Source organism: Metarhizium acridum (assembly GCF_019434415.1).
Source record: "Metarhizium acridum strain ARSEF 324 chromosome Unknown scaffold_1, whole genome shotgun sequence".
NCBI classification, from domain to species: Eukaryota; Fungi; Ascomycota; class Sordariomycetes; order Hypocreales; family Clavicipitaceae; genus Metarhizium; species Metarhizium acridum.
Window position 1 is genome coordinate 1,421,218 of NW_027094015.1, and position 26,282 is coordinate 1,447,499.

At 52.0% G+C, this 26,282-nt stretch overlaps 9 protein-coding genes across 9 annotated transcripts; 5 read left to right on the plus strand and 4 right to left on the minus strand.

The window, feature by feature from the left end:
• The first annotated feature begins 131 nt into the window (after positions 1-131).
• PEX14 (peroxisomal membrane protein pex14) lies at positions 132-1,954 on the plus strand. The gene is made up of 3 exons (XM_066116105.1): positions 132-440; positions 509-804; positions 864-1,954. The coding sequence occupies exons 2-3, from the start codon at positions 754-756 to the stop codon at positions 1,581-1,583; spliced, it is 771 nt and encodes a 256-aa protein (XP_065977987.1). The 5' UTR covers positions 132-440; positions 509-753; the 3' UTR covers positions 1,584-1,954.
• Positions 1,955-2,441: 487 nt separating this feature from the next.
• Positions 2,442-4,012, plus strand: J3458_000382 (uncharacterized protein; the record flags this gene model as incomplete). The annotated part of the gene is made up of 2 exons (XM_007811566.2): positions 2,442-3,220; positions 3,295-4,012. 2 exons carry the CDS (start codon positions 2,442-2,444, stop codon positions 4,010-4,012), a joined length of 1,497 nt encoding a protein of 498 aa, XP_007809757.2.
• An 834-nt stretch (positions 4,013-4,846) lies between these two features.
• On the plus strand, positions 4,847-6,638 carry J3458_000383 (uncharacterized protein). Its single transcript, XM_066116106.1, has one exon. It carries the CDS (start codon positions 4,954-4,956, stop codon positions 6,487-6,489), a length of 1,536 nt encoding a protein of 511 aa, XP_065977988.1. The 5' UTR covers positions 4,847-4,953; the 3' UTR covers positions 6,490-6,638.
• On the minus strand, positions 6,636-9,141 carry ERG13 (3-hydroxy-3-methylglutaryl coenzyme A synthase). Its single transcript, XM_066116107.1, has 3 exons — positions 8,430-9,141; positions 7,228-8,288; positions 6,636-7,162 (listed from the first exon to the last, which is right to left on the minus strand). Exons 1-3 carry the CDS (start codon positions 8,452-8,454, stop codon positions 7,025-7,027), a joined length of 1,224 nt encoding a protein of 407 aa, XP_065977989.1. The 5' UTR covers positions 8,455-9,141; the 3' UTR covers positions 6,636-7,024.
• A 1,722-nt stretch (positions 9,142-10,863) lies between these two features.
• J3458_000385 (uncharacterized protein) lies at positions 10,864-11,259 on the plus strand (the record flags this gene model as incomplete). The annotated part of the gene is made up of 1 exon (XM_066116108.1): positions 10,864-11,259. One exon carries the CDS (start codon positions 10,864-10,866, stop codon positions 11,257-11,259), a length of 396 nt encoding a protein of 131 aa, XP_065977990.1.
• Positions 11,260-11,311: 52 nt separating this feature from the next.
• On the minus strand, positions 11,312-14,408 carry J3458_000386 (uncharacterized protein). Its single transcript, XM_007816416.2, has one exon. It carries the CDS (start codon positions 13,874-13,876, stop codon positions 11,957-11,959), a length of 1,920 nt encoding a protein of 639 aa, XP_007814607.2. The 5' UTR covers positions 13,877-14,408; the 3' UTR covers positions 11,312-11,956.
• Positions 14,409-16,031: 1,623 nt separating this feature from the next.
• Positions 16,032-16,472, minus strand: J3458_000387 (uncharacterized protein; the record flags this gene model as incomplete). Its single annotated transcript, XM_007816417.1, has 1 exon — positions 16,032-16,472. One exon carries the CDS (start codon positions 16,470-16,472, stop codon positions 16,032-16,034), a length of 441 nt encoding a protein of 146 aa, XP_007814608.1.
• A 3,824-nt stretch (positions 16,473-20,296) lies between these two features.
• Positions 20,297-23,988, plus strand: J3458_000388 (uncharacterized protein). Its single transcript, XM_066116109.1, has 2 exons — positions 20,297-22,097; positions 22,163-23,988. Exons 1-2 carry the CDS (start codon positions 20,938-20,940, stop codon positions 23,163-23,165), a joined length of 2,163 nt encoding a protein of 720 aa, XP_065977991.1. The 5' UTR covers positions 20,297-20,937; the 3' UTR covers positions 23,166-23,988.
• J3458_000389 (uncharacterized protein) lies at positions 23,834-25,717 on the minus strand. Its single transcript, XM_007816419.2, has 2 exons — positions 25,280-25,717; positions 23,834-25,217 (listed from the first exon to the last, which is right to left on the minus strand). Exons 1-2 carry the CDS (start codon positions 25,397-25,399, stop codon positions 24,324-24,326), a joined length of 1,014 nt encoding a protein of 337 aa, XP_007814610.1. The 5' UTR covers positions 25,400-25,717; the 3' UTR covers positions 23,834-24,323.
• Between the last annotated feature and the right edge of the window lie 565 nt (positions 25,718-26,282).

Sequence of the window (26,282 nt, forward strand, 5' to 3'; positions counted from 1 at the left end):
AGCCACTAGCAGGGCGTTGGACACGAAGGCACGTGACCCGTTTTCGGCCTTGGACCTTCCCTTTGGTTCAAGAAGCCTCGGCTGCTTCGAGCCCCCACCCAGCCAGTCATGGCATGGTTAATTGCTGTCCCCAGAGATCCACTGATGCTGCTTGCACGCAGCCAAGCTAAACCTACCGACGGCACATGTCGACGACTCCAAACTGATCTCTCCTTCGCTCCGCATCGTGATTTCTTTTCCATTCTGCCACCCCGTCGCTTCACTTCGCTCTCTCTGCCCCAGCTTGGCGATGCAGCTGTGAGCAAGCGTACTATATCGCAACCACAATGGCAATTCGCGAGGACTTGGTGGCCTCTGCGGTAAGTTCATCATTCGGATCCACGATCACCATCGACTCAGTGTCAGCCTTTTATTGACGAAGGATCCATCGCAGGCTCAGTGTAAGCTAATTCGCCGAAGCAAAACCTGCTTCCGTTGTCCCATTCGACAGCATTAACACTAGATGCAGTTCTACAGGACCCGAGCGTTGCGTCCTCTACTGTCGAGAACAAAATCCAGTTTCTTCGATCCAAGAACCTCACCCAAGAGGAAATCAACACTGCTCTCGCTCGCACAGGCAGTCCAGCTCCAGCCGGCGCCGTACAATATGCCTCACCGGCTGGCGCACCCCAACAGTACTATCCTCCTTATGCACAGCAAGCATGGCAACCGCCTCCCCCCGCGCCGCGGAGAGATTGGCGGGACTGGTTTATCATGGCCACTGTTGTCAGCGGGGTAGGCTACGGCTTGTACTCTTTGAGCAAGGTGAGATGCCTCGGACAGTGTTATATGTTGGTAAATTTGGCTAAGCATAGGGGAAATAGCGATACGTCTATCCTCTCATCGCACCCCCCACTCCTGAAAGACTGGAGCAGGACAAGAAGTCAATAGAGGAGCAGTTTGACAAGGCTTTTGCCTTGGTTGAACAGTTGGCTAGGGATACCGAGGCTCTCAAAGATGCTGAGAAACAGAGAACCGAAAAGTTGGACAATGCAATCTCTGAGCTTGAGACTGTCATGTCGGACCTCAAGTCTGCCAACCGGCGTCGGGAGGATGATGCGCAGCGCATTCGCGAGGAAGTTCAGTCGTTGAAGGACGCCATTCCCAGAGCTATGGAAAATCAGAAGACTCTCACTGACAATCGATTGTCCGAGATCAACACTGAGCTCACCAGCCTCAAAACGCTCGTTTCCCAGAGAATGGCACCGAGTGCCTCTCCCGCCACCGCCACCAGCAGTTCATTCCCGCGCTCATCCGGCAGTACACTTCCCGCTGGTCGATCGTCTACCTCTACGCCCACGACTCCTGCCGCAGCAACGGTGGAGAGTGTCCCCGAGAGCTCCAGCACACCAACACCTGCCGCAGCGGCTGCCACCGAAGCACCCAAGAATCTCGCGCACAGCTTCAGCCGACCGCCGGGATTTACCAACGGTAGCGGCAGTTCAACCAAGGCGTCAATTCCCGCCTGGCAGATGGCTGCAGCCCAGTCCGCCTCAAGCGCAACCACTGAAGGCAGCGGCAAGGAATCTGGCACCAGCTCTTGAACTGGTGTAGGGCGCAGATTGCATCGGCTTTTGTAATTATGGTTGAGTTTAATAGGACGCATAACAAGGAGCAATGGGCAAGGGTTGAAGATGCCTGCAACATGAGACTGGCATGCCGCGACATGTCATACACGTGAAGATGAGGACACGGACATGGAGTGACAACTTTTGTAGCTCCTTGGATTCATTACTGCAATGTACTAGTAGCACTGTGCTATTAAAATGGATATGACTCAAGAATTGGATGCGCAGTCATGTCAGAGTCTGAGCAACAATCACCACTTTTCCGCAGGCTCCGTATATACATACTCCATACGGAGTAGATGCCTGTAGCTATCAGTTGACCAAGCGGTCTCGTTTGTCGACGGAAGTAAGACGCGGAGCAATATGTGGAAGCGATGAATTAAAGCGGTCCTATGTACTCCGTAACAAGCAGACTGTGCCGGTCTGCCTCGGCACCTTTGGAACGCCGAACTAATGAGGAGTCCGGGGTTCGGCCCGTCTCCCAGAGCCGTCCCCGTGGCCCAGTAGTCATTCCCCCACAAATGTCCCGACTCGCAACATGAACATGGTGGCCACCGACTTCGAGGACTCGAGGAACCTTTGTATACTGCAACCGCATTCGCTGTTTCTGAAGCATCCCATAGCCGGAAGCCATTCCTGGTCTGCTCCTCTTGGTGGACGTTTTTCGTCTTGCTTCTGCTGGGCAAGCATTGTAGTTACTAGTTACATCCGCCTCCTTCTCATCGCCTCTCGCCCTTTGCCCAATAGCGCCCTCCATCTTGCCCAGGCCTGGCTTCTCGTCGCTCCTTTTCTACCCAAGTAACGTTGACCATTCAAGACGCTCCAGCCGCCATCATGTCAGATTCGCCAGCGGCACTCGAACAGCCGCGTCCACAAACACCCAAAAGACCAGGGGCCTCTGCATTGTTCTGGCTCGGCCTCTCTTACACGCCACTCATTGCCCGAGTGTCACTCTCTCACTCGCTCAACCTCGCAGATACGTCACCGTACCAGGACCTGCGAAGCGCCGTGACCATTGCTTTCATCCGTGCCTTTATTGCACCCAAGGAGGGAAATCCGCATCCCTTTTCCCAGACCCAAAGGCGAACCGTGACCAAGTTGCCCGTCAAAGGAAGAATATGGGTCAGCAACTACACGGCTCCGATACCGCCGGAGCCGGAATCCGTCAGAGCAGCAGTAGGCAAGGCGATCGAGTCCCTGAACAATCCGGATGTCCCAGTACCGAAGACGTACTTGCCCGATGTTGCTCCTGTATCTGGTGAGTGGACGGGCTATCGGGCCGGCGCCAAACAAGATGAGCCGGCCCCAAGTATCTCAGACAGCGCAAAGTATGTTGAGATGATGAAGGAGGTCAAGAAGCCAACGACCATCCTGTACCTTCATGGCGGGGCGCATGCGTTCCTGGACCCTGCTAGTCATCGGCCGACCGTGAAGAAGCTGGCCAAGATTACGGGTGGCCGGGCCTTTTCCGTGCGGTATAGATTGGTGCCTCAGAGTCCTTTCCCGGCATCACTGCTGGATTGCTTGATTGCATATCTCGTGCTTCTTTATCCGCCGCCGGGGGCGTTCCATGAACCGGTGAAACCAGAGCACATCGTCATTTCAGGAGACAGGTACGTCCTTGACCAGAGCACTTCTCCAGCTTGCATGCCCTCCCTTCAGACGACTAACGCACTCCGTCTCACAGCGCTGGCGGAAACTTGACCATGGCCTTGATTCAAGTCATTGTCGAGCTAAATCGCCTTGGACAACGCATCACATGGTATGGCGAACCGCGGGACATTCCCGTCCCCGCCGCAACAGCCTGCAACTCCCCTTGGCTTGACATCTCCCACAGCTCCAGGCCGTACTATGGAAAGATTCCAGAAGCCTTTGACTATCTCGGCCCCGTGGACGACATGGGGCGGAAAGGCCTAACTCCCTGCGACATCTGGCCCGCCCAACCACCGCGGAAATTCATGTACGGGGCCGACGATATGATGACGCACCCGTTGGTGTCGCCAGTCATGCGACGAGACTGGACTGGGTTTCCTCCCGTCTACTTCTGTACAGGGTGGGAAAGACTCGCGTACGAGAACAAGTTCCTGGCGCAGAAACTCGAGCGCGAGGGCGTGACCATGGTGTTTGAGGAGTACGAAGCCATGGCGCATTGCTTTGCGCTCGTGTTGGGCAACCTTGCCGAGTCGCGGAGATGTCTGGACGGCTGGGCAGGATTCATGCGACAAGCCGTAGAGAACCCGGCCGGCTTGAGATCCAGTGCCGTGACTATTCATGCCAAGACGTTGAAGGAGACTTCCCTCGACTTTGGCGACTTGTTCGATGTTTCAGAGGAGGAGGTTAGGAAACGGGTCGTGGATAAAGTGGCGGAGACGCAGGCTTGGATACCTTCAGAGTCCAAGCTGTAGGCCATGGATCTGTGCCTGCTTAGAAAGCTATATGAGACAGGAATATGTAGAGACCCAGAAGCGTTTTGTAGCGTGTTGGTGATTTATTCCAAGTTTTGATTCGTACAGTCTTTGACTCAATGGAAGGGAAGGGGAGTGATCTTATCAAGCACAAGTGTCATCTGTGATTTGTCGCAAGTCGTGATAGGGTGCACTTGAATCAAGGTGCAACACTTTCCGGGTGCCTCTACCTCTTAATCAATGTATCTGAAGAGGCACCGAGACCACAACATAACTCATAAACATAACAAGCTGGCAGGGGTGTCGGATTGCTCTCTCCGGCGTTACTATGTCTACGAATACATTTATACCCGCGTCTCATCACCATTATCAATTCTGTGAGACATTTTGTGATTGCGTTGCAAAAATGGCCACATGACCCCGAAACGGGACGAGTAAACCCCCTCGCTGCGTGGTATTTACAAGTTTTGCGCTCCGGCTCGTTTTCGGTCAATCTTGACTTGGTAGTGAGCCCTCTTGTAAATTTAGATACCAAACAGTTGAAACAAGTCAAATATCTGGACCATGGTTCCATACCTCATTGCTTCTGAGATACGTACCGGTTGTAGATTGTCCGGGCATTTATTCGCTAGAGGCGAAGCTACTCCAATGATGGCAATAGATGTAATCAAAGAGCCATTAGATTCAGAAACGAGCTAATAAATTAACAGCTTCGGATAAGCCCAGTGCGGTATTCTCGCTGATCTACTCGATTAACCTCATGTCGTCATCCGAACCCGGTCCAACCCAGCTCGAAGCTTCAGATCCGCAATCGCGACTCGGCCCACGTGCCAACGAACGGGACATCGCCAGGTTCCATTAGCTCGACCTACAGCTCGCAACACCAAAAGTTTCCCAGGTCCAGGTTGCACGCCGCCCCGAGCTGCTCCCGCCCGCCGACCATGGAGCGCCACAAGCAAGCCGTGGCCAAAATCGCCACCGCCGTGCGCGGCTTCTTCGACAAGAAGGAGTCCTACCGCATCTTCCATGGCTCGACAAACAGCACCAGGCCCCGTCCCCGTCCCGGCGCGCGAGTCGTCGACATCAGCGCCCTGTCCAACGTCGTCGGCGTCGACCGCAACACGCGCACGGCGCTGGTAGAGCCCAACGTCCCCATGGACAGGCTCGTCGAGTCGACCCTGCGTCACGGCCTGGTGCCCCCCGTGGTCATGGAGTTCCCCGGCATAACGGCCGGCGGTGGCTACGCCGGGACAGCCGGGGAGAGCAGCTCCTTCAAGCACGGCTTCTTCAACGAGACGATCAACTACGTGGAAATGGTGCTGGGCAACGGCGACGTGGTCAGGGCCTCCAGGGAAGAAAAGCCAGACCTGTTCCAGGGCGCGGCCGGATCCGTGGGGACGCTGGGCATCGCCACGCTCATGGAGCTGAAGCTCATCGAGGCCAAGAAGTACGTGCGGACGACATACCACCGCACAGCCAGCGTGGCAGAGGCCGTGGACAAGGTGGGCGCAGAGACGCAGAACCCCGAGAACGACTACGTGGACGGCATACTCTTCTCCAGGGACCACGGAGTCATCATCACGGGCACCATGACGGATGAGAAACCGGCCGGTACCAGAATACAAACGTTTAGCCGCGCCCGCGACCCCTGGTTCTACCTGCACGTCAAAGACTGCACCAGATCCATCGCCTCGTCCGCTCCCTCCTCTGTCGTTGACTACATCCCCCTGGCGGAATACCTGTTCCGCTACGACCGCGCCGGGTTCTGGGTCGGCGCCCAGGGGTGGACGTACTTCAAGTACGTGCCCTTCAACAGCTGGACGCGCTGGCTCCTCGACGACTTTATGCACACGCGCATGCTGTACCGCGCGCTGCACGCCTCGGGAGAATCGGCCCGCTTCGTCGTGCAAGACCTTGGCCTGCCGTACGGCAGGGCCGAGGAGTTTGTCAACTACACCGCCGACACCTTTGGCATCTGGCCCCTCTGGCTGTGCCCGCTCAAGCAGACTCTTCCTCCGACTTTCCACCCGTACACTGGCGAGACTGAAACCGCCGCGGATGGATCAACAGTCCCAAAGGATATTTTGAACATTGGCCTGTGGGGATGGGGCCCCGCCGACCACGAGGAGTTCATTACCAAGAACCGCGCTTTGGAAGACAAGCTCGTTCAGCTGGGCGGGCGGAAGTGGCTGTACGCACACACATACTACAACCAGGATGAGTTTTGGAAGGTATACGACAAGAACCGAGGTTGGTACCAGGCCCTGCGGGAAAAGTACCACGCCACGACGCTGCCCACTGTCCATGACAAGGTCAAAATCGATGTTGATGCTGCGCGGGAGGAGCGTAAGCGTACAAAGCAGTCTCTCAAGAGCAGGTGGCCTGTGGGAGGGCTGTATGGCATCTGGCAGGCTATAAAAAGCAAGGACTACCACTTGCATCGCCGGGCCGAGTGGAAGTACAAGGGCGACACCTAAAAGTATTCAGCCATGCCTGTGCTGGGGAAGGCTATGAAGCCCCGTGCTGTACGGTGAATTATCCGTGCTTGTATTGTACAATATTTAAGATTAGATACCATAGACGTTCCAATCGTTGGAAATGGTCGGACATGTGCACATATTTTCTTTGCATATATTGATACTTTATTTTCTAAAGCCGTGACGTCCCTCGCTCTATAAGACGCTACACTAAACTTTCCTTCTTGGAGCCCAGATACGATATTTACACAAGCCACGAGTCCCCTTCCATCATTTCCTCAGTGGCTCAATTAAAGGGCTATTCCGATAATATGCAGGCCTTCCGTGTGCCCTGTTTCTATGTGCCCAGTGACATGCCCAAGTCCGTAATGCGTCTACCATCGTAATGATGAGTCATGTTGGCCGGTCTCCTCTTTGGTGCCCATATATGTCGATCCCAGATACCCAGATAGCGGAGGTTCCACAGGTCACAGTGTGTCGTTCAAAGCAAAATTCAAGCAACATGGCTGGTCTATTTAGTTTTTGGCTGGCACGTTTATGCCTGGACCTTGTACTCGCGCTTGAACATATCGTCAACCTTCTCCAGATAGTAAGTGCCAGAGATGATCGTAGAGGGATCGCCCTTTGGGATGTAATCTTTCTTCAGGTGCGCCTGATGACGGAGCTCGCACATCTAAATACACAAAGTGGTCAGCCAACTGGACGGCATATAGGCCAGAGATAAGAAGACAGACTTACGGCGTCGAAAGTCCCAGGAGGGACAGCACGGCGGGCCTCCAGACGAGAGGGAATGTTCAGATTCTTGGCAATGGCCTCAACACTGCCGTTAACACGGAAGGACATGAAGCTTGAGGCCAGACCAGATCCATATGAGAAGACACCAATTCGCTTGCCCTCCAGAGCCTTGGGGTCAACAAAGGACAGCAAGCTGGCAACACCACCCCAGACGCTAGCGCAGTACATGTTACCACACATAGTAGCAACCTGGGTGGCGGGCTGGACACGCTCCTGAAACTTCTTCTTGGTCAAGGTCATGAAGGTCTTCTCAACAACCTTGTCAGTCAGAGACTTCTCGTAATCCATGTCACGCAACTCGGGAGCCACCTCAGCAAAGGCGGGAGCATCAGCGTTGGCGAGGTAATCATGGTACAGCAGTCGGGCGTACGATTTTTGCACGAGCTTGCAAGTAGGGGCGTGGAAAGCAAGGTAGTCGAAGCGGTCGAGGGGAGTCTTGCTAGCATCGGTACCGTTGGCATTGCCATTGGCAAGCCTCGACTCGCGCTTGCAGTAATCACGGTAGGCAGCATCCAGAGCCTTCGTGTAGCAGTTAATGGAGTAGTGCCCATCGACGTAGGGGTACTCGCTGGTCAAGTCTGGCTTGTAGAAGTCATAGGCGTGCTGCATGTAGGTGCCTCGCAGGCCGGGCTCCATGACAACAGGGGCATCAGGGCCGATCAGCATAGCCACGGCACCGGCACCGCCAGTGGGGCGAGCATTGCCCTTGGCGTACAGAGCAATATCACCAGCAACGACAATGGCATCACGGCCGTCCCAGGCAGAGGACTCTACCCAGTTGACGCTGTTGAACAGGGCATTGGTACCGCCGTAGCAAGCATTGACGGTGTCGACGCCTTCAATGTTGGCATTGTCACCGAATAGCTGCATCAAAACAGACTTGACCGACTTGGACTTGTCCAAAATGGTCTCGGTGCCAACCTCCAAGCGACCGATAGAGTTGGGGTCGATGTTGTACTTCTTGAGCAGGTTCGAGGTAACGGTTAGGGCAAGAGAGTAAATGTCTATCAGGAGCAGGTGTTAGTTCATGAAGTGTTTTGCACACAGGCCAAGGTACGGAGGCCGCTTTTTCCTTCACATGCAGACCCTCGTGAAGATTCCAAAAGGGGTAGACGGGTCGGAGAGGCGGAGAGGCTCCAACTCACCCTCGCGGTCATCGCAAAAGCTCATCTTGGTCTGGCCAAGGCCAATGGTGTATTTTCCGGCACTGACTCCATCGAACTTCTCGAGTTCGCTCTGTTCAACATACTGCACGGGTGCAAAACGAAGAAAACGCCAGTTAGCGATGTCGGCGGCGGAGGGGCAGCAGTTTTGAGTGGGTGTGTGGCATCTCTCGACTTTTTTTTTTTTTTTATTTTTTTTTTTTGGGCGAGGTGCACAGAGAGGCTGATGTGATGCAGAGCCCAACTACATACCTGGCTGGGGAAGTAAATCTCGATGGCCTTAATGCCAATGTTCTGGGGACGCGAAGCCATGTTGCAAAGGAAAGTAGGAAGGTCTGGGGAGAATGGGAAGTGAAGTGAAGTCAGGAGATGTGAAGACAACGGACGGGTGGAGGGGCGTTTTGTTCGAGCACGAGGGAAGAAACAATTCATTACGTCTGGTCCATCCCAACCAAGCTCAATCCACATGCTTCGTGCCGCCTCACGCTGACGACCCTCAACTTTTTGGCCCAACCTGGGCCATCTTGGACCAGACTAGACTCTTGCAGCACCATCATTTTCACCGCCCCTTTCTGAATGGCCAGCAGAATTAAGATACGTCTTGACGTGTACTTTCTCGAACCAGGAGCGGATCTCTCTGCCAGGGGGAGTGGAGCGTTGGGAGGGACTCGGGACGGGATTTGATGCGCGACGCCACTTCAGACCAATTTCTCTTCATTTTAATTCTGTATTGTATTATGCCCCCCACACCACCTGTCGACAATATCTACCTAGTTGGTACAAGGTGACATGCGATTAACACACCTGTTTTTTTGTTTTTTGTTTTTTGTTTTTTTCGCCTAGGCCAGGTTTTGTGCCATCATCTTTTTCGTTTCCTATGGCTGTGGAGCTTGTCTGTAATGTAATATTCCCCGTGTCACAGAGACTGCCGTGGATATTTGCCAACATTTAATAACGGAATACTCCGTACGAAGACGACGAGACAGCTTGACGAATCTCCACACAGCTCTTGGGTGTAACCAAGACGCATCGCTGGGAGAGATCGTACAAGCTAGTGAGCTTGGACCATGCAAACAAGGTGGCAGCTTGCCTCCTGAAACTGCTTGTTGTTGTTGGGGAGCATCTGTCTCGGACATTTAGCCTCTTCCAAGATTTCTACACTTTGGGGTGCATGAGGCGTAGCTCTTGTGTCTACGGTCCAAGCACGAACACCCAGAGTAACACCTCCAGACCCAGACCACCGACCACCAAGGGAAACGGATGGAGAGAAAAAGAGCGTGTGGACGCAGGAGCTTTCCGTTGCCTCCCAGGAACGTGGCCATGAGTTGGCCACATCATGAATGGGAAAGTCTTGCCGAGACACGCATTTCTCGATAGTATTCCCTCAATCGACTCCATCTCAGCTCTATTCAGTGGATACTCTTGGGACATCCGGATAAAATTCACGCTCCTTTCAGGGATCCTTGATCATCTACTGATTGATAACGGAAGATCTAGGCGAGTCATCATGACCACCTAGGTACTAGTTTGTGGGCCAAGATGCTAGTCTTGAACCCAGTTCCTGACTAGATTCTCGCATCTTCCTCCTGTTTGCCTCGTTCTGAGGCAATTTGTTCACCGAGTCGCCGTGATTCGTCCATGGCCTGTGTATTGTATCTTTGTTTGAGCTGAGTGCCAGCCGTGCCGTGCAACCTGGATTTGAGCCGCGCATAACGCCACATGTGCCTGCAATTGTCATGACTACAATGTGACAGCGAGTTTGGGAACGCCTTGCAGATGGCCAGCAACTGCCGACATCCAGTGTCATGTGTGCAGTATTGATGGCGCTCTATCCGAGGCTGTCAGGAAACGGTCGCCATGAGGACACCCTACTCACTTATATTCGTAGGACAAATCAAGCCGCGTAGACTACGCGTTCGTGGCCGTGAACAATAATAGAGTTGTCATAACATGGTTGCCTCCGTACAGCCTCACGTCAATTTCAGGGTCTCAAGGGCTCAAGCTGCAATGGCTCAGCCTCCTCAGGGCGTATTAATTGCGGCTTCGACAGATTTAGCGCGTCGGGGGCCTGGAAACAGGCCATTATGACGCCATACTGGGATTGCAGTCGAAACATTGAACACGAAATTCTACTCTACAAACCACTATACTCCTTTCTGCGGCCATCCACCCCCATCTCCTCGCCCGTCCATGAAGGAATATTTGGGCTCCGGAACGACCAACAACGTAATAAGTCAAACGTAATTAGCAAATTCCGTCAAAATGTGATCGTCTAGTCATCGGCAGTGGCAATATCATCGCTGCCGCCGTCTTCCAAGCAAGTCGGAGGAAAAAAGCATCGTCCGTGTCGACAAGTGCCTAGAGCCATGGGTGGGAAGACAACTCATGCTTCAAACTCGGGCCTATAGAGCCCTCCATGACGGAGGTAGCGATGCAAATTGGCACGCAAACATTCTGGTCAGCACCATTTCACTCCGTCAAGCGGAGCCCGGACACGGCAAGGCTCCGTGTCGCAGTCGGCAGAGACGGGCCGGCCGCTCCTTTGGACGCAAGCCGTCACCAATTGATAGTTGCCGCCGCCGGGCTTGAAGCCAATCCTCGCATGAGGCCGCGTACCTCCGCCCAGCATGGGACATGGCCGTGGTCCGCGGCACGCCTCTCAACACCTGAGAGTGCCTGGTATACTGTATCCAGACCTGCGATGCCGCAGCGGCAGGGAACTGCTCCAGCTGTCACTCCGGAGGCGAGGGGCGCAGATGCTGGCCCCGACGTCAGAGAGCGCGAGGCCTCAAGCGAGCTCACCAAGTCGTGATACCCTCTCGGTCTCGTGATCATCAGTGTGGATGTGGAGCGTTTTGTAGACAAAGGAGCGGACATGTGCAACTACGTGGTGCCAAGTTTTGGCCGCGCCGTTCTCCAACAGCCAGATCACTTGGCATTCTAGGTGTCGCCGTCGTTGCTACGCGGAGGTATCGTCTAGAACCGTGACGAGGCTCAAAATTCAAAATTTGAATGGGCACTGCCGCTGGATAGAGGACTAATTTTGCCACATAAGGTTAGTGTAGGCGTCACTTTCTCCTTTGGTGGTTTTCAAGATTGACGCTGGTATCACTCAAATATTACGCAGATCCAGTGGCCCTCCCAGCCGTGGATTGAACTGTGTTGGGAAGATAATGGGAGGTTTTTTTTACATGAATTACCCTGGTGGAAGTGGACTGGCTGTCGGAATGGCGTGTGTTAGACGTGCTGGTAAGGCAGCCGCAGTGTCTGTTGGAAGATGGGGAGCTAGAATAACACAGGATATAGCCATGTAGTCCAACTTGAAGAGTTGGCTACCATTGGCACATTGTTATGATATGTCTACATAACCCAGCAGCCAGTGAAGTCCCCACATATATACATTGTTCCATCACATGAAGTACGTGCTAGTACTCTCGATAAATTTTGTGCTTTCCTTCTTTCTATGAATTTCCTAAACGCCTCGCTATGTAAACAATCATTGACGGACTTTATGTGGTTTCATACCCGGAATCCGACGCACTCTTCTTTGGGCCATCAGACTTCCCGGGGGTCAAGCTATCTTTATCGAGCTTGGTCTTTTCAGGTGCTTTCTCAGCGTTCCCTTCGGACGAGTCAGTCTCTTTGTTTTCCTGTCCCGTCTCATCCTTTGTATTCTCTTCTACATTCTTCTCTTCTTGCCTTCTTTTCTGTTCTTCCTGTCTCTTCTTCTCAGCCTCTTTCGCCTTCTCTTTCTTATCCCTCCTCATTTGCTCAACCCACATGTCCGAAGCAGCCAACGCACCTTCTGGGTCGTGCTTGTACTTTAACAGCAGTCCTTGGACTTCTGCGGGACTGAACTCGAACTCTGGGATCTTCTCTCCAAACTGCCTGGCCTGTTCGTCCACACGTTTGCTGATTTGCGCGTGCTTCTTAGCAAGCCTGGCCCGCCTGGCTTCCGAGTCTGAATCCTTGGCGTTCGCTTTGGAAAGAATTTCGCTTTCGTACGGTGCGTAGATAGAACGGAAGATGGAGGCCGTCATAAGGGAGTCTGCAAGGCCAAAAGGAATGATCATGTCGATACGACCAGGACGGATAAGTGCCTTGTCAAGCTTTTCTATATGGTTGGTTGTCATGATGAGAATACGACCTTCCTGGGAAGCCACGCCATCAAGGATATTAAGTAGACCTGAGAGGCTGACACGACCAGGAGGAACTGGGAGTGGAGTGGCCGTTTTAGTGCCGTTGGCAGAGGTAATGACTTGTGAAGGGACTTGTCCGGGAACAGCTGGATGAGCGGCAGAGTCGTCGCGGGTATGCGTTAGGCCGGCACTGTCGATGTCCTCAAGCAGTACGACGCATCGAGTAGGTAGTTCATGGAAAAGAGAGGTGAGATTCTCCTCGGTAGCCGCAGCAGAGCTCAGGCTGACGATATAGATCTTCATACGGAAGTGTCCTGCCAACGCGAGACTGAGTGAGCTCTTGCCAGTTCCAGGAGGGCCATGGAGCAAGTATCCTCTTCGGTACGGAATGCCGCGATTCGCGTACCACCGACGGGTAATGGGGTTTAGATAATCAGCAGCATCATCAATCAGGTCCTGTTTCACATCCTCGTTCAGAATAACTGTAGAAAAGGGTCGATTAAGGCGAGACATGCACCGCTGCCAGTAGATCTCGGCAAGATTTGCGCGGTAAATGACGGTTTTGCGATCGTCCTTCTTCATATGTAGTTGTCTCGCTTCCAGTAGCAGTTCCTTCAGAATCCTGGGGTTTCTCCCCAAGCAAGAAATCCGCAGCTCTTCCTTCTCGCTCGCCGTCATGCCGACAATCTGATCTCGGTTCTGGACACGCTCGAATGTTAGAGGACGCAGTTTATACCAAAAGAAGTGCGTGCCGACGGATGGGGTGTAGTGGAGAGCCTGCTTCAGATCGTTGGACAGGCCAGTGGTTGTGTTAACGGGGGAGTCTGCCGGCTCGTCATCCTCGTCTTCAGAATCGGAAGAATTGTAGCTGTACATGAACCGGTTTCGAGAATTGATATTGGTGTTTGCTACGAAGTGGCGAGAATTGTGTGAGAACTTCTGTTTCGAGAGCCATAGCATGACCATGTTGTAGATCTCGTCATCGGTGCGGATGGTGACTGATGACATGAAGTAGTCTTCAAAGAATACCCAGAACTCTTCCTTGACATAGTTCCATGCCACTGAGGCGGCGATGACGCCGAGCAGGACAGGGACATATGAGTTGAAGTCAACACCGACGTAGGCATGTGCAGCAGACATGAGCATGGAGTACCCTGGGAAGAGATAATTCAGCAGTGCGAACTGGGGCGAAGGTGCGCCTGGTATGTCGGTTCCGTTAGGTGTTGGTGTAGGCTGCTCAGTCTCTTGGCCAGCTTCCAAAGCTTGCTTGACTTGATGGAAGAAATCCATAGTAGAAGACGGCCGGGTTTCTTGATGACGATGACTTTGATGGTGATAAATAACCAAAGAGTTATCGCCACAACACGCAGCGTTGGAAGGAGATGACGCCAAAAACCAGACCGCGACTTGCTGGAATATCCCGCGTGCCGTTGATCTTGAGTAAGTACTAGGTACCTAGGTAGGTACTGAAGTACTATCTTCGTCGCCGCAAGTACAAGGTGTTGATGCGGCGGGCAAGAGCGACCAGGTACTTGAGTGATCAAGTCTGGTGCAAGACAAGAGAATGGAATGAAGAGGTTGACATGGAGCCTTCAACGGTCAGACAGAGACTTGCACGGCAGCCTCATTTATAGCCATGTGCAGATATCAGCACTGCAGCCTAGACTACGCCGGCTGGCGGCCGCCTGCCTGCACATGTGCATCTTTCACCGACAAAATTTGCAGCCCTGGTCATGCACTCTAGATGGCAGGCAAGCCTAGAAGCAGCAGGCAGCAGGGCTGCATTGGCATCAACAGTGTGCAAAACGGTATGATGACTACTTCGGTCAATCGCTAAGTGACGAACGACGTTAATAGTGGAGATGACGGTGGCGATGAACGAGGTCTACCCATCGGCCAGTGCCCTCAAGAGTCAAAATAATCCAAATGTTGGACGAAGATATTGGCGACGCCAGGACTGACAACTTCACCTGTTCACTGCCTTGGACGGACGGACCGGACCACCCAGTCTCGCTTGGCATTGTCGCACAGACCTCTGAGTCATCGTTTACACTTCGACGTCTGCGTCTACCCCAGCCACATACTAACATCAAATGCATCCCGGGCGAACAAACCAGTGCGGGTATTATTTATTATTTTTTGACCTATCCAAATTCGTGCCAGCGCTGCATCAGGTAGGACCCATTTATTTATACAAACACCGTGTGCCTAGTCATACCCAACCCAGAGAACCGTGATATACTGAAAGAAACACTATAAGACAACGCATCATAATGCGTAAGAAGCCTGGGAATTATGATTCATGGCTGCGCGCCGGCAAAGGCTATCTCGCGATACAGCCACTGCAGAAGCAAACTTTGCACATCGGACATATAATTTGCATGCAAGTGGCTCAGTCCGAAAAACTACGAGCTTAAATTGAACACTATCCGTTGGTTTGCCTCATCCCGGAGAGACCAGTCCGGTTATACAGTCATCGGTCTGTCCAATCAGTTCAACCTAGTCTAGCGAGTAGCGCCACATCCTCGATAATAACTCCAAACTGGACCCAACGCTCACTCTCGCTGGTCGATAGGCTTCCAGGGCGACGATTTTCTTCTTCCATGATGTTTTGTGAGGAATACGATACACTAGGCTAACAGGCACGGACGGGCTCCGTGACGAGAGGCAACCAACGCTCTAGCCTTCACATGTTGTGCTTGCACTTGGAAAATCCCGGCATATCATAACATTGCGAAAGTGAACAATGTCGAATGCATATCAAGGTAGGACAAGCCGGGGGACCGATGAGCTGGGAATGGCTAGGGGCCAAGCAACGCCACCGAAGGACAAGAGCAGATCACGCTCAGCCTTAGGCTCAGCCTCAGCCCTAGATCAGGACTTGGGCTGCCAATGCAAGCTTGGTTTACCCATGACCAACGTGCTTGTTGTTGGGTGCTGGCGCCAATTGGGCTGATTCGGGCAATGTTGATGGAGACGTGAATCCGAGGATACTGTCCTGGCGGGCAAGTGACCGATGAAGTCACAACCTGATCGTATGGCCGCTGTCGATAAACAATCTGTCTGCGAAAACTGCCTGGTCGAGCTCGTATCCGGGAGGTTTCCGCGGCTCGCTGAGGATTGACATTCATATAATGAAGAGTCCTGAACTCTGTGAGACCCAAGTATCGGGGATGAAGTCAACAGAATGGCATCATCTCGCCAAGGCGACGTCTGATGCCGTCTGAATTCCTGTCGTTGCTCAGTCCGCAAGTGGCTTGATTCAACGCACGGCTCACTACCAAGTCAATCTGCTATATTGTCTCAAAATGCATCCTATCAAGTATTCCTTGCCCGCCCCTACCTCTCGCAGTGTTATTCATTCCACAATGTAAATGCTTCATCACACCAAACTTCATCAACGAAATGCAGCTCGCGTCCCAGCATAAGTAAGCGTGCAAGGTCTCTATGCCTCTTGTTCGTTCGATGTAGGCTCTTTCCCAGGAGATCTTGCACCAGCAGCTTCTTCGACAACACTCGCCAGCTCGGCATCCGCCGCCTCCTTCGTATAGTAGGTATTCGCGACACCCCAATAGCGAAAGAGGTCGTAGGTACCTCGGGTCGTGGCCCAGTACACATATGCGCCTTGTTCGGTATACATCATCTGCTGAGGATCGTATACATAGTAAGTCTCGTCGATGCGAGACCGTGGGAATTTCCCCACCATATGCGTGGCCGCCATAGGAGCACCCGTGATGTAGAACATGAATCGCATAATCCAGCTGGGATTCCGGGGGATCGGCCAGATCGAGTACATATAGTCCGTGGTCTTCATTCGGCCGGCCGGGTACACAGTTCGCCTTGCGTGCCCCGAGGAGACAGATTCGGTGGATGATGCTGATACCATGGTGACCGAATGGCTTTGTGATGATGGTGATGATGGCGATGATGGAGGTCAGGTATTTGAGAGGATGTTTCGCTTTCAAGGTAGCAAATGTGCACAAAATGTTGAAGAAATGTACGAGAAAAATATCGGCCAGCACGTCGTATCGAAGGAGAAGCGGTTCATGTAATTTGAACCCAGAAACATGTGGCATGGGAACTTGGCAAACCTACAACAGCATTTGCTCTCATATTAGTAGCTACCCGACACCGACGAAGCACAAGGACCGACAAATGCGCCTTAACTATCCACATTTGAATTGACACGTCTGCCTATGAGTGACACGGCTTGTGTGAAGGTCAAACTGTAGACATAAAACCAATTGTCGCAAATGATAGCTTGGCACCAGAGAGTTGCGCCGTTTGGGGTCCAGTGCTCGGGTGATCGTGAGCCTTGGGCGTGGACGGCCAAATCTTTGGTGTCACCACGGCACACAGTCTCCTTGGATTGGCCGGAATAGCACCTGGTGTCATTGTATCATGTTGCCGTTATTCATTCGTGTCGAACCATAAACGAGCGGCCATTAATAAACGTCCAAGGACCTTGGATCGTGGACATGTCATTCATATACCCACATTTGTCGGGTCGAAGCGACGGAATTTGCACCGTCGGGCAGAGACGGCCAATGGCTGTCTTTCGCTTATTTGGACAGTCTGGAATACAGATCCGTAGGGCATCTTCAATCGATTGATGTCAGGGATGGGAATAACCGGGCGAACGAGCGGAGCAAAGTCTAATACGGGTATGGCCATTCACCCCTTTGAGCCGTGACCTATTTCTTTGAGCTCTGGATCGTCGCAAGACAAAAGCTGATACCCAAGAATAATAATACATTAACTGTAAATGTGTTTCTTTTCCGTTGTGTCCCCATGGTGACTCTTGCAGTTTGTAGGTATTTTTAATAGCGAGCTGAACAGTTAGATATTATCAATTGATGTCTTGAAGATGTGCCATGCCCAAAAAAGTCGACATGTTGCTACCAGCACAGACGAGCGTTTCTCCCTCCGTCCAAGAGTATCCAGGCACTATGGCCGTATTATATAGTCGTCACTCATCTGGCAACCCCTTAACTCGGGTATTACGGCAGCATCGCCAAGAGCCAAGACCAAACGAAAGGAGGATCTCAGGCTATGTTAAAGTAGCAGTACGGTCACCGTTGTTCATCACCAGGGATTACTAGGATACGCGTATGGATAAATTTAGAGCCATGCCATAGCCGCGCGTGTGTTGATTTAGCCGTTGACCTGAAACGCTGTTGTGTCGTCGTCTCCAGTTCAACGGTGGACATACATCTTAGCTCCATGTTTCATTGTCACGAGAGGTTCGTTGAAGCGGGCATGACTGACTGGGAAGCATTCTGCGGATGCTCAATGAATAGCGGATAAAGACATCCTCTTCATCAAGGCTGCTGGCTTGATTAATTTCCTCGAGTTGGCGAACCCACTCGCGCCCAAGAGAGAGGCGAGCGAAGCCGACAAGCATTTGGGAGAATCCTCCCTCAACACGTGGCACTTTTCCCACCAAGTGGTTTTGTTTTGTAGTACTTTGTTATTGTAGGCTCTAGGCATTCTCGTACCGACACCTTGTTCGATCCAAGGCCCGACCGCCAGGTCGTGTGCAAACTGGAAGGAAGGCGATTCTTGTGGTCATGGACGAAAACTGCAATGCCGAAACATGTGCATTCACAGGCATTACCACCTCAGGGGAACCCTCAAGGGAGTCAGGGACTACGATATGGACTGCTCCGCACACTAGGCAAACAAATGCCGGACATGCCGGCCACATCAGCGATCAGTCCTAGTCCTTGTTCGTCACCACCCAACCTCGTGCCTCGGCTTGGCGACCTTTTGGCAGATGGGAAATGGCCAAGGGCAGAATGACGTGGTTGAGTAATTGACAATATCTGTTGCGTATTTTGTCTTGGCGAGCGGATGCCACAGTCGTGGAGCCAGGGGACAGAATCTGGAGACATTTGAAGCATAACTTGCCCATGACTGGGGAAGTAAGGACAGGGATCATCGTGAGAGAGAACATTGCTATTATTGCTAGGACGAACCAGAATTCATTGTGCGACCCATTTCAAGGAACCAGATCGCTGAGATCCGGGGAAATGGGTTGATTTGTCCAGTTGCCCCGTGCCGCGCCACCATTACGAGAGTACTACGGAGTACTACAAAGTAATAGGCGATATGATACTGCGTGATTCTAGAGTATTTCGCCCTAGTTGCATTGGTGCCGCAGCCACAGAAGAAAGTTGATCTTAAGCCAACCAAGGAGGACGTTTGGTTTGGGCCGACAAGCATCTGAACGGCAGGACGGATTACAGCACAGGCCCTCGAGATTTGCACGCCTCGCGCTGCGATTAGCCAATGATATGAGTGCTATACATTTGTTTTCATGGAGTCGTTAGCCAGGGGTCTGGCTCTTTGGGTTCAAAATTAAGCATCCGTTTGTTTGTGTAAGGGGTCCTCGGTCGGATGCTGCTTCGCTCATTGCCTTCCCTTGGGATGTGGAGCTTGCTAGAGAAGCTGGCATCGCTTCAGTTGCCCGTTGAGTCTTTTAGACCCGTTATTGCAGTACGATAAGGGACTCTGCTGAAAGCGGAGAAGGTTGCATCACGACAGAGACCATGGCCGAGAGAGGGGATCGGAACTCGATCGAAGTGCCGCTTTCTTGGTTGATACGACCCGAGGTCGTTGTGCAATACCTCCGTAAATAGTCTGGAATACTCCGTACGGGGCACAGAGAAGCAGTCTGTAAGCTGGGCCTTACGACTCCCATGCTGAGACCAGGCCGGACCGTCACATCTCAACTTGAACTGGTTTCAGCCAATGCAGTCAGGTTGGAGCGAGGCCTCGACCAGCATGGGATCATGCAAATTAGCTCATAGAGTGGTTTATGATTTCCTGTCGCCATCGACTTCTCTCGTCTGTTCTATTGTCATCACCTTCTCGAAAAAGGATGACCGACCAGCAACGCCATCCGGTGCGTTTGTCACGCACAATGGCACATCCTGTGAGGTTTTCGTTCGCGAACATGGCAATATCCAAGGAGTACTCCGTAAAACCACAACGAGCTGTTTGTGTGTTTGTCTGCCCATCTCTGTAACCAGTTAGCCAGTGTGTCGCCTTCTTTTCTTCTTGTTTGCAGCCACAGACATAACGTATTTTGGGGCCTACACACTCCGTACTCCCCAACTCCGTAACCTTCTCTGTGCTGTATGTATAATACGACACCGTCTCACATCGGCGCTAGTGAAACGCCCGCACAGGAAAAACGGTCCCGTTTAGCGCTCAGAATCCGAACATATCCCGTTCCACCACTCTCGAGTCGACAAAGGAGAAGATGGATCTAGTGGTTGAGAAAAGTGGTGCGTCCAATCCTTGCCGTGCCGTGTTGTGCTTGAGCAATTCGGGTCAAGTGCTTTGCAAAGGACTTCTGCCCTCCATTCCAGAGCTCCTCCTTCCTCACCTTTTCGTCTCCTTGTCCAGCGGCCAAACCCTGGCAAGGTTCCGACGGGCATCTGGCAAGCCCCGTCAGGCCAGCCCAGCACTCGGATCTTGGATCATAGAGAAATAAGTGGACGGCGGCATGACGGTGCGCAAGTGACTGGCTGACTGGCGACTGGAAATCGAATCCCGAGCAAGCAGACTTTCGGAGGCCCCCTTCTGGCCCCAGCTGTGCATGAGCGCCAGCCAATGGTATCGTCTCTTCGTACCCCCTTTCTCCGCCCCCCCTTGCTCGCCATGCCTCTCACGGTCCTACTCCATCTCCAACACGGGCTCTGCCCACTTCTTGCCAGGTTCCCGAAACCAACACCCACCTCAGTCCCCCGTCGCCAGTTCTGGATTGGTGTTTTGTTCGCCGCTGACTCTGACCTGACGGTGGCAGTGGTAGTGGTAGTGGCAGAACTGGTGCATTCAGCCAAGCGCACCGCCGTGGCGCCAGCCGGCGAACAATCTGCTCCGCCTCCCCCCCAGTCCCGTCCCATCTCAGTGATGCTCAGAGAACGTTTGTCACTGCCATCACCACGCACCAAGAGTCCTCACAACGAAACAAAAACACATCCGCGGTGTCTTCCACATAGAAGACTTGTCGATTCCATCGGGCACTATCGCCAGCTTGACTGCTTGATGTATTTGTGGACTCATTAATTCTATACACGACTAACGTCTTGACTGGATTGAGTCGACTCCTCGACCCCGACCGACCACGACGGAATCGAATCGTTCTTCATCTTTGATCAGCACGGCGTCGGCGTCGAGTGTCGACGGCCCTTCCTGGTGACAGCTTAGACGGGCACGAAGCGGCGCTGCCTCTTGCGGTCCTCTCGTGACTCACGTCACCGGCCGATGCCAAAGACTGAGCGCCGTTTGTCCGACTGTATTGCGAGACGACGCAAACCCAACGTCCAATTCCCATTGCAATAATGCCTTCTGCTGATAGGCACTCAACGTCGGAGAGGAGGACATCAACAAGGAGGTCAAGACGGGTGTCGGCAGAAAATGCGCTCGGCGATGATGAGTACGATTTGGCAACGAACGCTGTGTCTGACGGGTTCCGCCCGGCAGCCAACAACCCACCAAATGTACCGAGTCTGAACTCGTCTCCATTACCGCTGCCAAATCGAATTCATTTGCCCAATCTTCCTCGGTCACCTCCACCCGTCGCGCCCAGTCCAATGAAGGGTTTCACCGATTTCAATCGACCGTCAAGCACGTCCAAACCCCCACGCTTTCACGATTCCTTGACCCTTCGAAATGACGGGCTGGAGTCCGCTCGTGTAGGACAATCATCTTCGTCGAGCAGCCTCGTGCAAGGCGATCTTCTATATCAGGGCTCCACGCCGCCGTCTCATCCCTATCAAATGTATCCCCAGAGGACGTACAGTAATGCTACCTCCTCTACCGGCCCTTCAGAGACACTCGATGGAACCCGGGGTCCTGCTCACCCATACGCTCTGTACACCCAAAGCATTACTACTCTCGAGGACGCAACCCAGCAGCGCATCCCCGTAGGTTTCAATGGAATGGGAAACGGCTACCGCAGGCAGATTGGGCCTGATGGTGAGGATGCGGGTGATTTAATCGGGCCGCTCGGTCACATGGAAGAGCTTCCACCATATTCACGCTATCCTGAAGAACCCTTCCAACATAAACCATCAGCTGATTGCGAGAACAATGTAGCAGCTGCCAATGCTACCGATGGGGCTGGTGCTAGAATAATTGGATCAACAACTTCAACCCCGGTTCAGCCTATTCCAGGTGCTGGAGGAATTGGTCTTGCGACTCGGAACCCCGAGTTCTCCTCCACAGAAGATCTGGCTGGTATGTCTCGAGGAGCCGGATCTTCGATCCGCAGTAGAACTTCTCTGGAGAGCTATCACGAAATTAATGGTGCAGCTCGGGATTTTGCAGAAAAGCGAAGCCCGAGCAAGTGGCAACGGAGGGCGAAAAAGAAGCTGTGGGGCGTTGTGCCATACTGGACAATATGTCTATTACTCGCTGGAATTGTTATCATGGGAGTGGTGATGGGTACTGTAGTTGGGACTATTGTGACCAGACACAATACCTCTCCGAAGGGTAAAGGGTAAGTCAACAAACCATATTTTGGCTCTCAGCATGTGTCTACAGTATTAACTCGCTTCATGCCAGACAATCCGGTAAGAATCAACCGAACACGGATAATGTTGTACCCCTGCCGCATCTGCCACAGGGTTTGCCTCCCCTGGCAACAGGTTGTTTTTCCCTTCCGCCAATGGACAAATATAACGTACCAAAGGCTTGTATAAAGGATTTGGAGCAGAATCCCGCTTGGAATTGTGATATGCCTTTTCGCTGGTACTCGATGAACGTTACCGAACTTGCTGGTGCCACGGATGTCTCCAACTATGCCATGAAACTCAGGCCATTTGATCCCAAGGCCTCTAAATTCATCTACGGAACCCAGCCCCCGAACGTTCCTGAATTCGAGCCTATGCGACTGGTAAAGGACACAGATGAAGTCAACCGAGGTCCGGCTTGGTATCTTGAAGTGAAATACAACAAGACGGTCATGGTCCGGGAAGATCAGCTTATACTTCCAAGTCAGTCGGGTCCTCAGCGCCGTTGGAATGACATAAAAGGTCCATTCCCTGTCCTGGATAACTCTCGCTTCTCGAGGAAGGGACTTGCCGCCACGGAAGGCGACAAGCCATGGATTTGCACTTGGCCAAACGTTACACTTCAAGTCTTCGTTTACCCGAACCAGACATTCATACCACCGAAAACTACCTCAACGCCCAGTCCGAGCCCTTCGATGCCCAGCCCGTTCTCTCCTGCCGTACCAACACAAACACCGGATGAGCCACCATCGCCCAAATTCAAGGAACCATATCCCAAGCTAGTCAAATTTGTGGAGAGACGCTCATACAACAACGGCGACTACGCCCCAGCAACGTGTACGCAGTACAGAATCACCCATGATGGTGAGGATAAAGAACCTGTTCTTCAGGATGGAATGCCTGTAGCCTTCATAGTCGAAGAAGTGGGCAAATCTGCTAAGGGGACTATCACGCAGCATTTCAGTGACCTAATTCCTAGGGATATATCTTCCCTAGAGGGTAGAGATGCGGACCTTACCCCCTGTAGCTGCATTTCATTCTCATGGTCTGTATAGTCAGTAGAGGGGATGTGTGATGGGAATTTATTTGCACTTAATTAGCGATGACTTGGTCAAGTCGGTATTTGGCAAGAACTTATAGGAGTACATACTGGGTCTCTAGATGGCTTTGGTGGATGCATTAAGGGCGTTTGTATTTTGCGTTGGGGACTGGACTTTTTGCTACGCTTATTGCGATTAGTTGCTACGAGGTACGATACTACTCTACCGGATCCTATTTTACCATGGATTTCTCAAATCATCCGCACGTCTTCATGTCACGCGTCAGGTAGGAGGAATTGCCGGCTACGATTCTACCCGAACCTCCGACTTGGAGTCTTGTCGACCTCATTCCCCGGCTGCCGGCGGTTCCTCCTCGTTCATATTGACGGCGCCAGCATTACTATCGGTTCGGACTCACAAAACTGTATCACCATGTTTCTGTTTTTCACCTTTTCGCGAGTTGCTTTCTTTTTGCTGCCAAAGGAGGATCAAATTCTTTCAACTATTTTCTACTTGTATCTAGATGGGGTGTGGGCGGATCTATCCATGTTGTTGAAATGCTTGATGGAACTGGACGATACGAGAGCGCTGTGGCCAATTATGGCAGGGGACAAAGGAAGCGACAATGAGGGTATTATTAAGAGGCGACTTTTGTAGGAAGCACAGTAAATGAGACAAGAACAATGAATACAATCCTTTGATTTCTTTCATTCGTGATACTGGAGTATACGTCTATCTGTATACACTGTAGAGTCTCGAATTTCAGATCCCCGGCTACCTAGGTACTCACGACTTGATCTGTCCCTGCTGGCACTTTTCACAAATTATGATGATGCTGGTCTATGTGTGTTATTGTTGGGCCCCCATGTAGCATGCAAGTATATTATAGAGACTTTTCCTGCTCGGACTCTTGGGCAGATGGACAAACAGTGCCTCGGGCCAGGCTGACTCGGGGTCCGAGAAGGGAGGCAAGAAAAAAAGAAGAAAAATAGGCCTTCAATAAAACGCCGTCTCGGCCAGATGCCGAGCACAACACATGAGTGGCTTGACGTGACGCATGGCCTGCAGTGTATTGGGATGGATGAAGGTCATCTCGATTGGAGCGGCATCCACACCTAAGGCTGACTGATATATGCTTGTTTTGCGGTGTGTTTTAGACTGGCCCAAAGTCAGTCATGTCGTTGGCTGCTGATGGTCCGACGGCTGCTCTTCATCCTGCATTGCGCGGATCTCATTGTCGACAATGTCCTTCCGGCCATCTCGGAAGTCCCGCATGAGAGATAAAAATACCGAGTTTTGCCACTTTTCGCCGTTTTCATGCTGCACTGATTCGAGAAGGCGCTCTGCTGCTTCCGAGACGGCAGATTTACCTTTGGCTGCGGCCTCGTCATGGATTACTTGCTCTACTTCGGCCGCGGGCAGGTGGTCTGCCTCTCGCTCCTGGGGGAATAGGTTGCCAATCTCAGGTGTTTCGAGATCTGTGTAGCGTGAACTTGGCTCTACTTGTCGGATTTCTTGGGTAGTCGTAGATTCTGCCTGGGCAGGGAGAGTCGCTTCATTGAGTTCAAGCTCGCGGGCCATTTGCTCCATTACGGCGTCGACTTCGGACATGTTCCCACCGCCGTGGTTGGACATCCATTGGGACATTTCTTTGTCGAAATCAGCTTCGACGGGTGCTTGGGGTCCCATGAAACCTGCTGCGCCGGGACCGTACATGGGACCTCCAAAGGCTTGGCCAAAGGCGGACTGGAAATTCATTTGCATTGGTTGTTGATTCATTTGCATGGGTAGTGAAGGAGCGGCGGTCGCAGGAGAGCGCATCTGTTGGCTGGAGAAGCGATTAAAGTCGGCTGCCCAGTTGCTCACGTCAGGTACAGGGGATGCTCTAGCTTGTTGGGATAGCTCCGGGTGATGCATCGGCGCGACAGGTTGTTGAAGAGCAGCGGCGTGGACGGCTAGGCGATTCGCTGGGTCATGAGACATGCCGGGGATGGGGGATGGTGTTGCGTCCATGAAGGCGCCGAAGCTGTCTTGTCCTGGGTATTCGTGACGAACAGATCGGAAGGACTGAAGACATAGATATTAGTACCTGGCCCATGATAGAAGGAAACATAAGAGGCGAAACATACGCCGTGAGGCTGGCCGGCGGAACGGTCGACTAGGCGATCCTGGTGATGGCTGACATCTCGGGATTGGTGGTCTACGAGGCGCTTGAATGGCGACGGGCCACTACATGAAGCGTCCGCCATGGTGGGAAGTATGCGTTTGCGACTTGAGAGCACTCGATGTATCCTGGTAGGAAGAATGCGATCGCAACGTAGACGAGCAGAGGCGAGAGCTGGACAGTGACGAGATGCCTCGGTGTAACGGTGGAGCGGGCCGATGGAGTGGCGAGGGCGATGGTGACTGTAAAAGACGACGAGGGAAATGATACAGTTAGTTACTGCTGCAGTGTAGACCGTCGTATGGCAAAGCAGAGCCGGTGGACACTATTGCAATACTCCGTACAGAAAGGATGAATCGTGTGTTATTTGAAATGCACGACACCAACCCGTGGCCGAGGGGCGCCACCCACGGAAACATGGGAGCATTTGACCTGCGGCGTCGGCGTCGGCGACTTGCCCGTGCCTGTGATCGCGGGCAGTTGCTGCCTCTTTGGGTCGAGTACGGTCACTGGACAAAAGTCTCGATAATGACCCATTTTTACACCAAAACTTATACTTTTTAAGTATAAATAAATTAAGATCTTTACATGTAAGTAAATTAATAAGAATCTAAACTTAATAAATAATTAATTAAAATTTACTATTATCATTTTTTAATTAATTTTCCTATTTTTTAAAGCATAGATTTTTAAGCTTAAAAAACGGAAAAATTAAAGATTTTAATTATAGTGGGTTATAGTGGATGTTATAGGGGATTAAGAGACTAAAAAAATCTACTTATATACTTAACCTTTAATTATAAGAGAAGTACTTTATTTATAATTATAAAAATTATATATTATTATAATAATTATAAGAATTTAATATAATTTTAATTTTTATAAATTTTTATTAAAAGGTTAAGTAATAATTTATTAATAAAAGTAGTAAGTTTAGGTGTAAAATCGCTAATTATCGTGACTTTTGT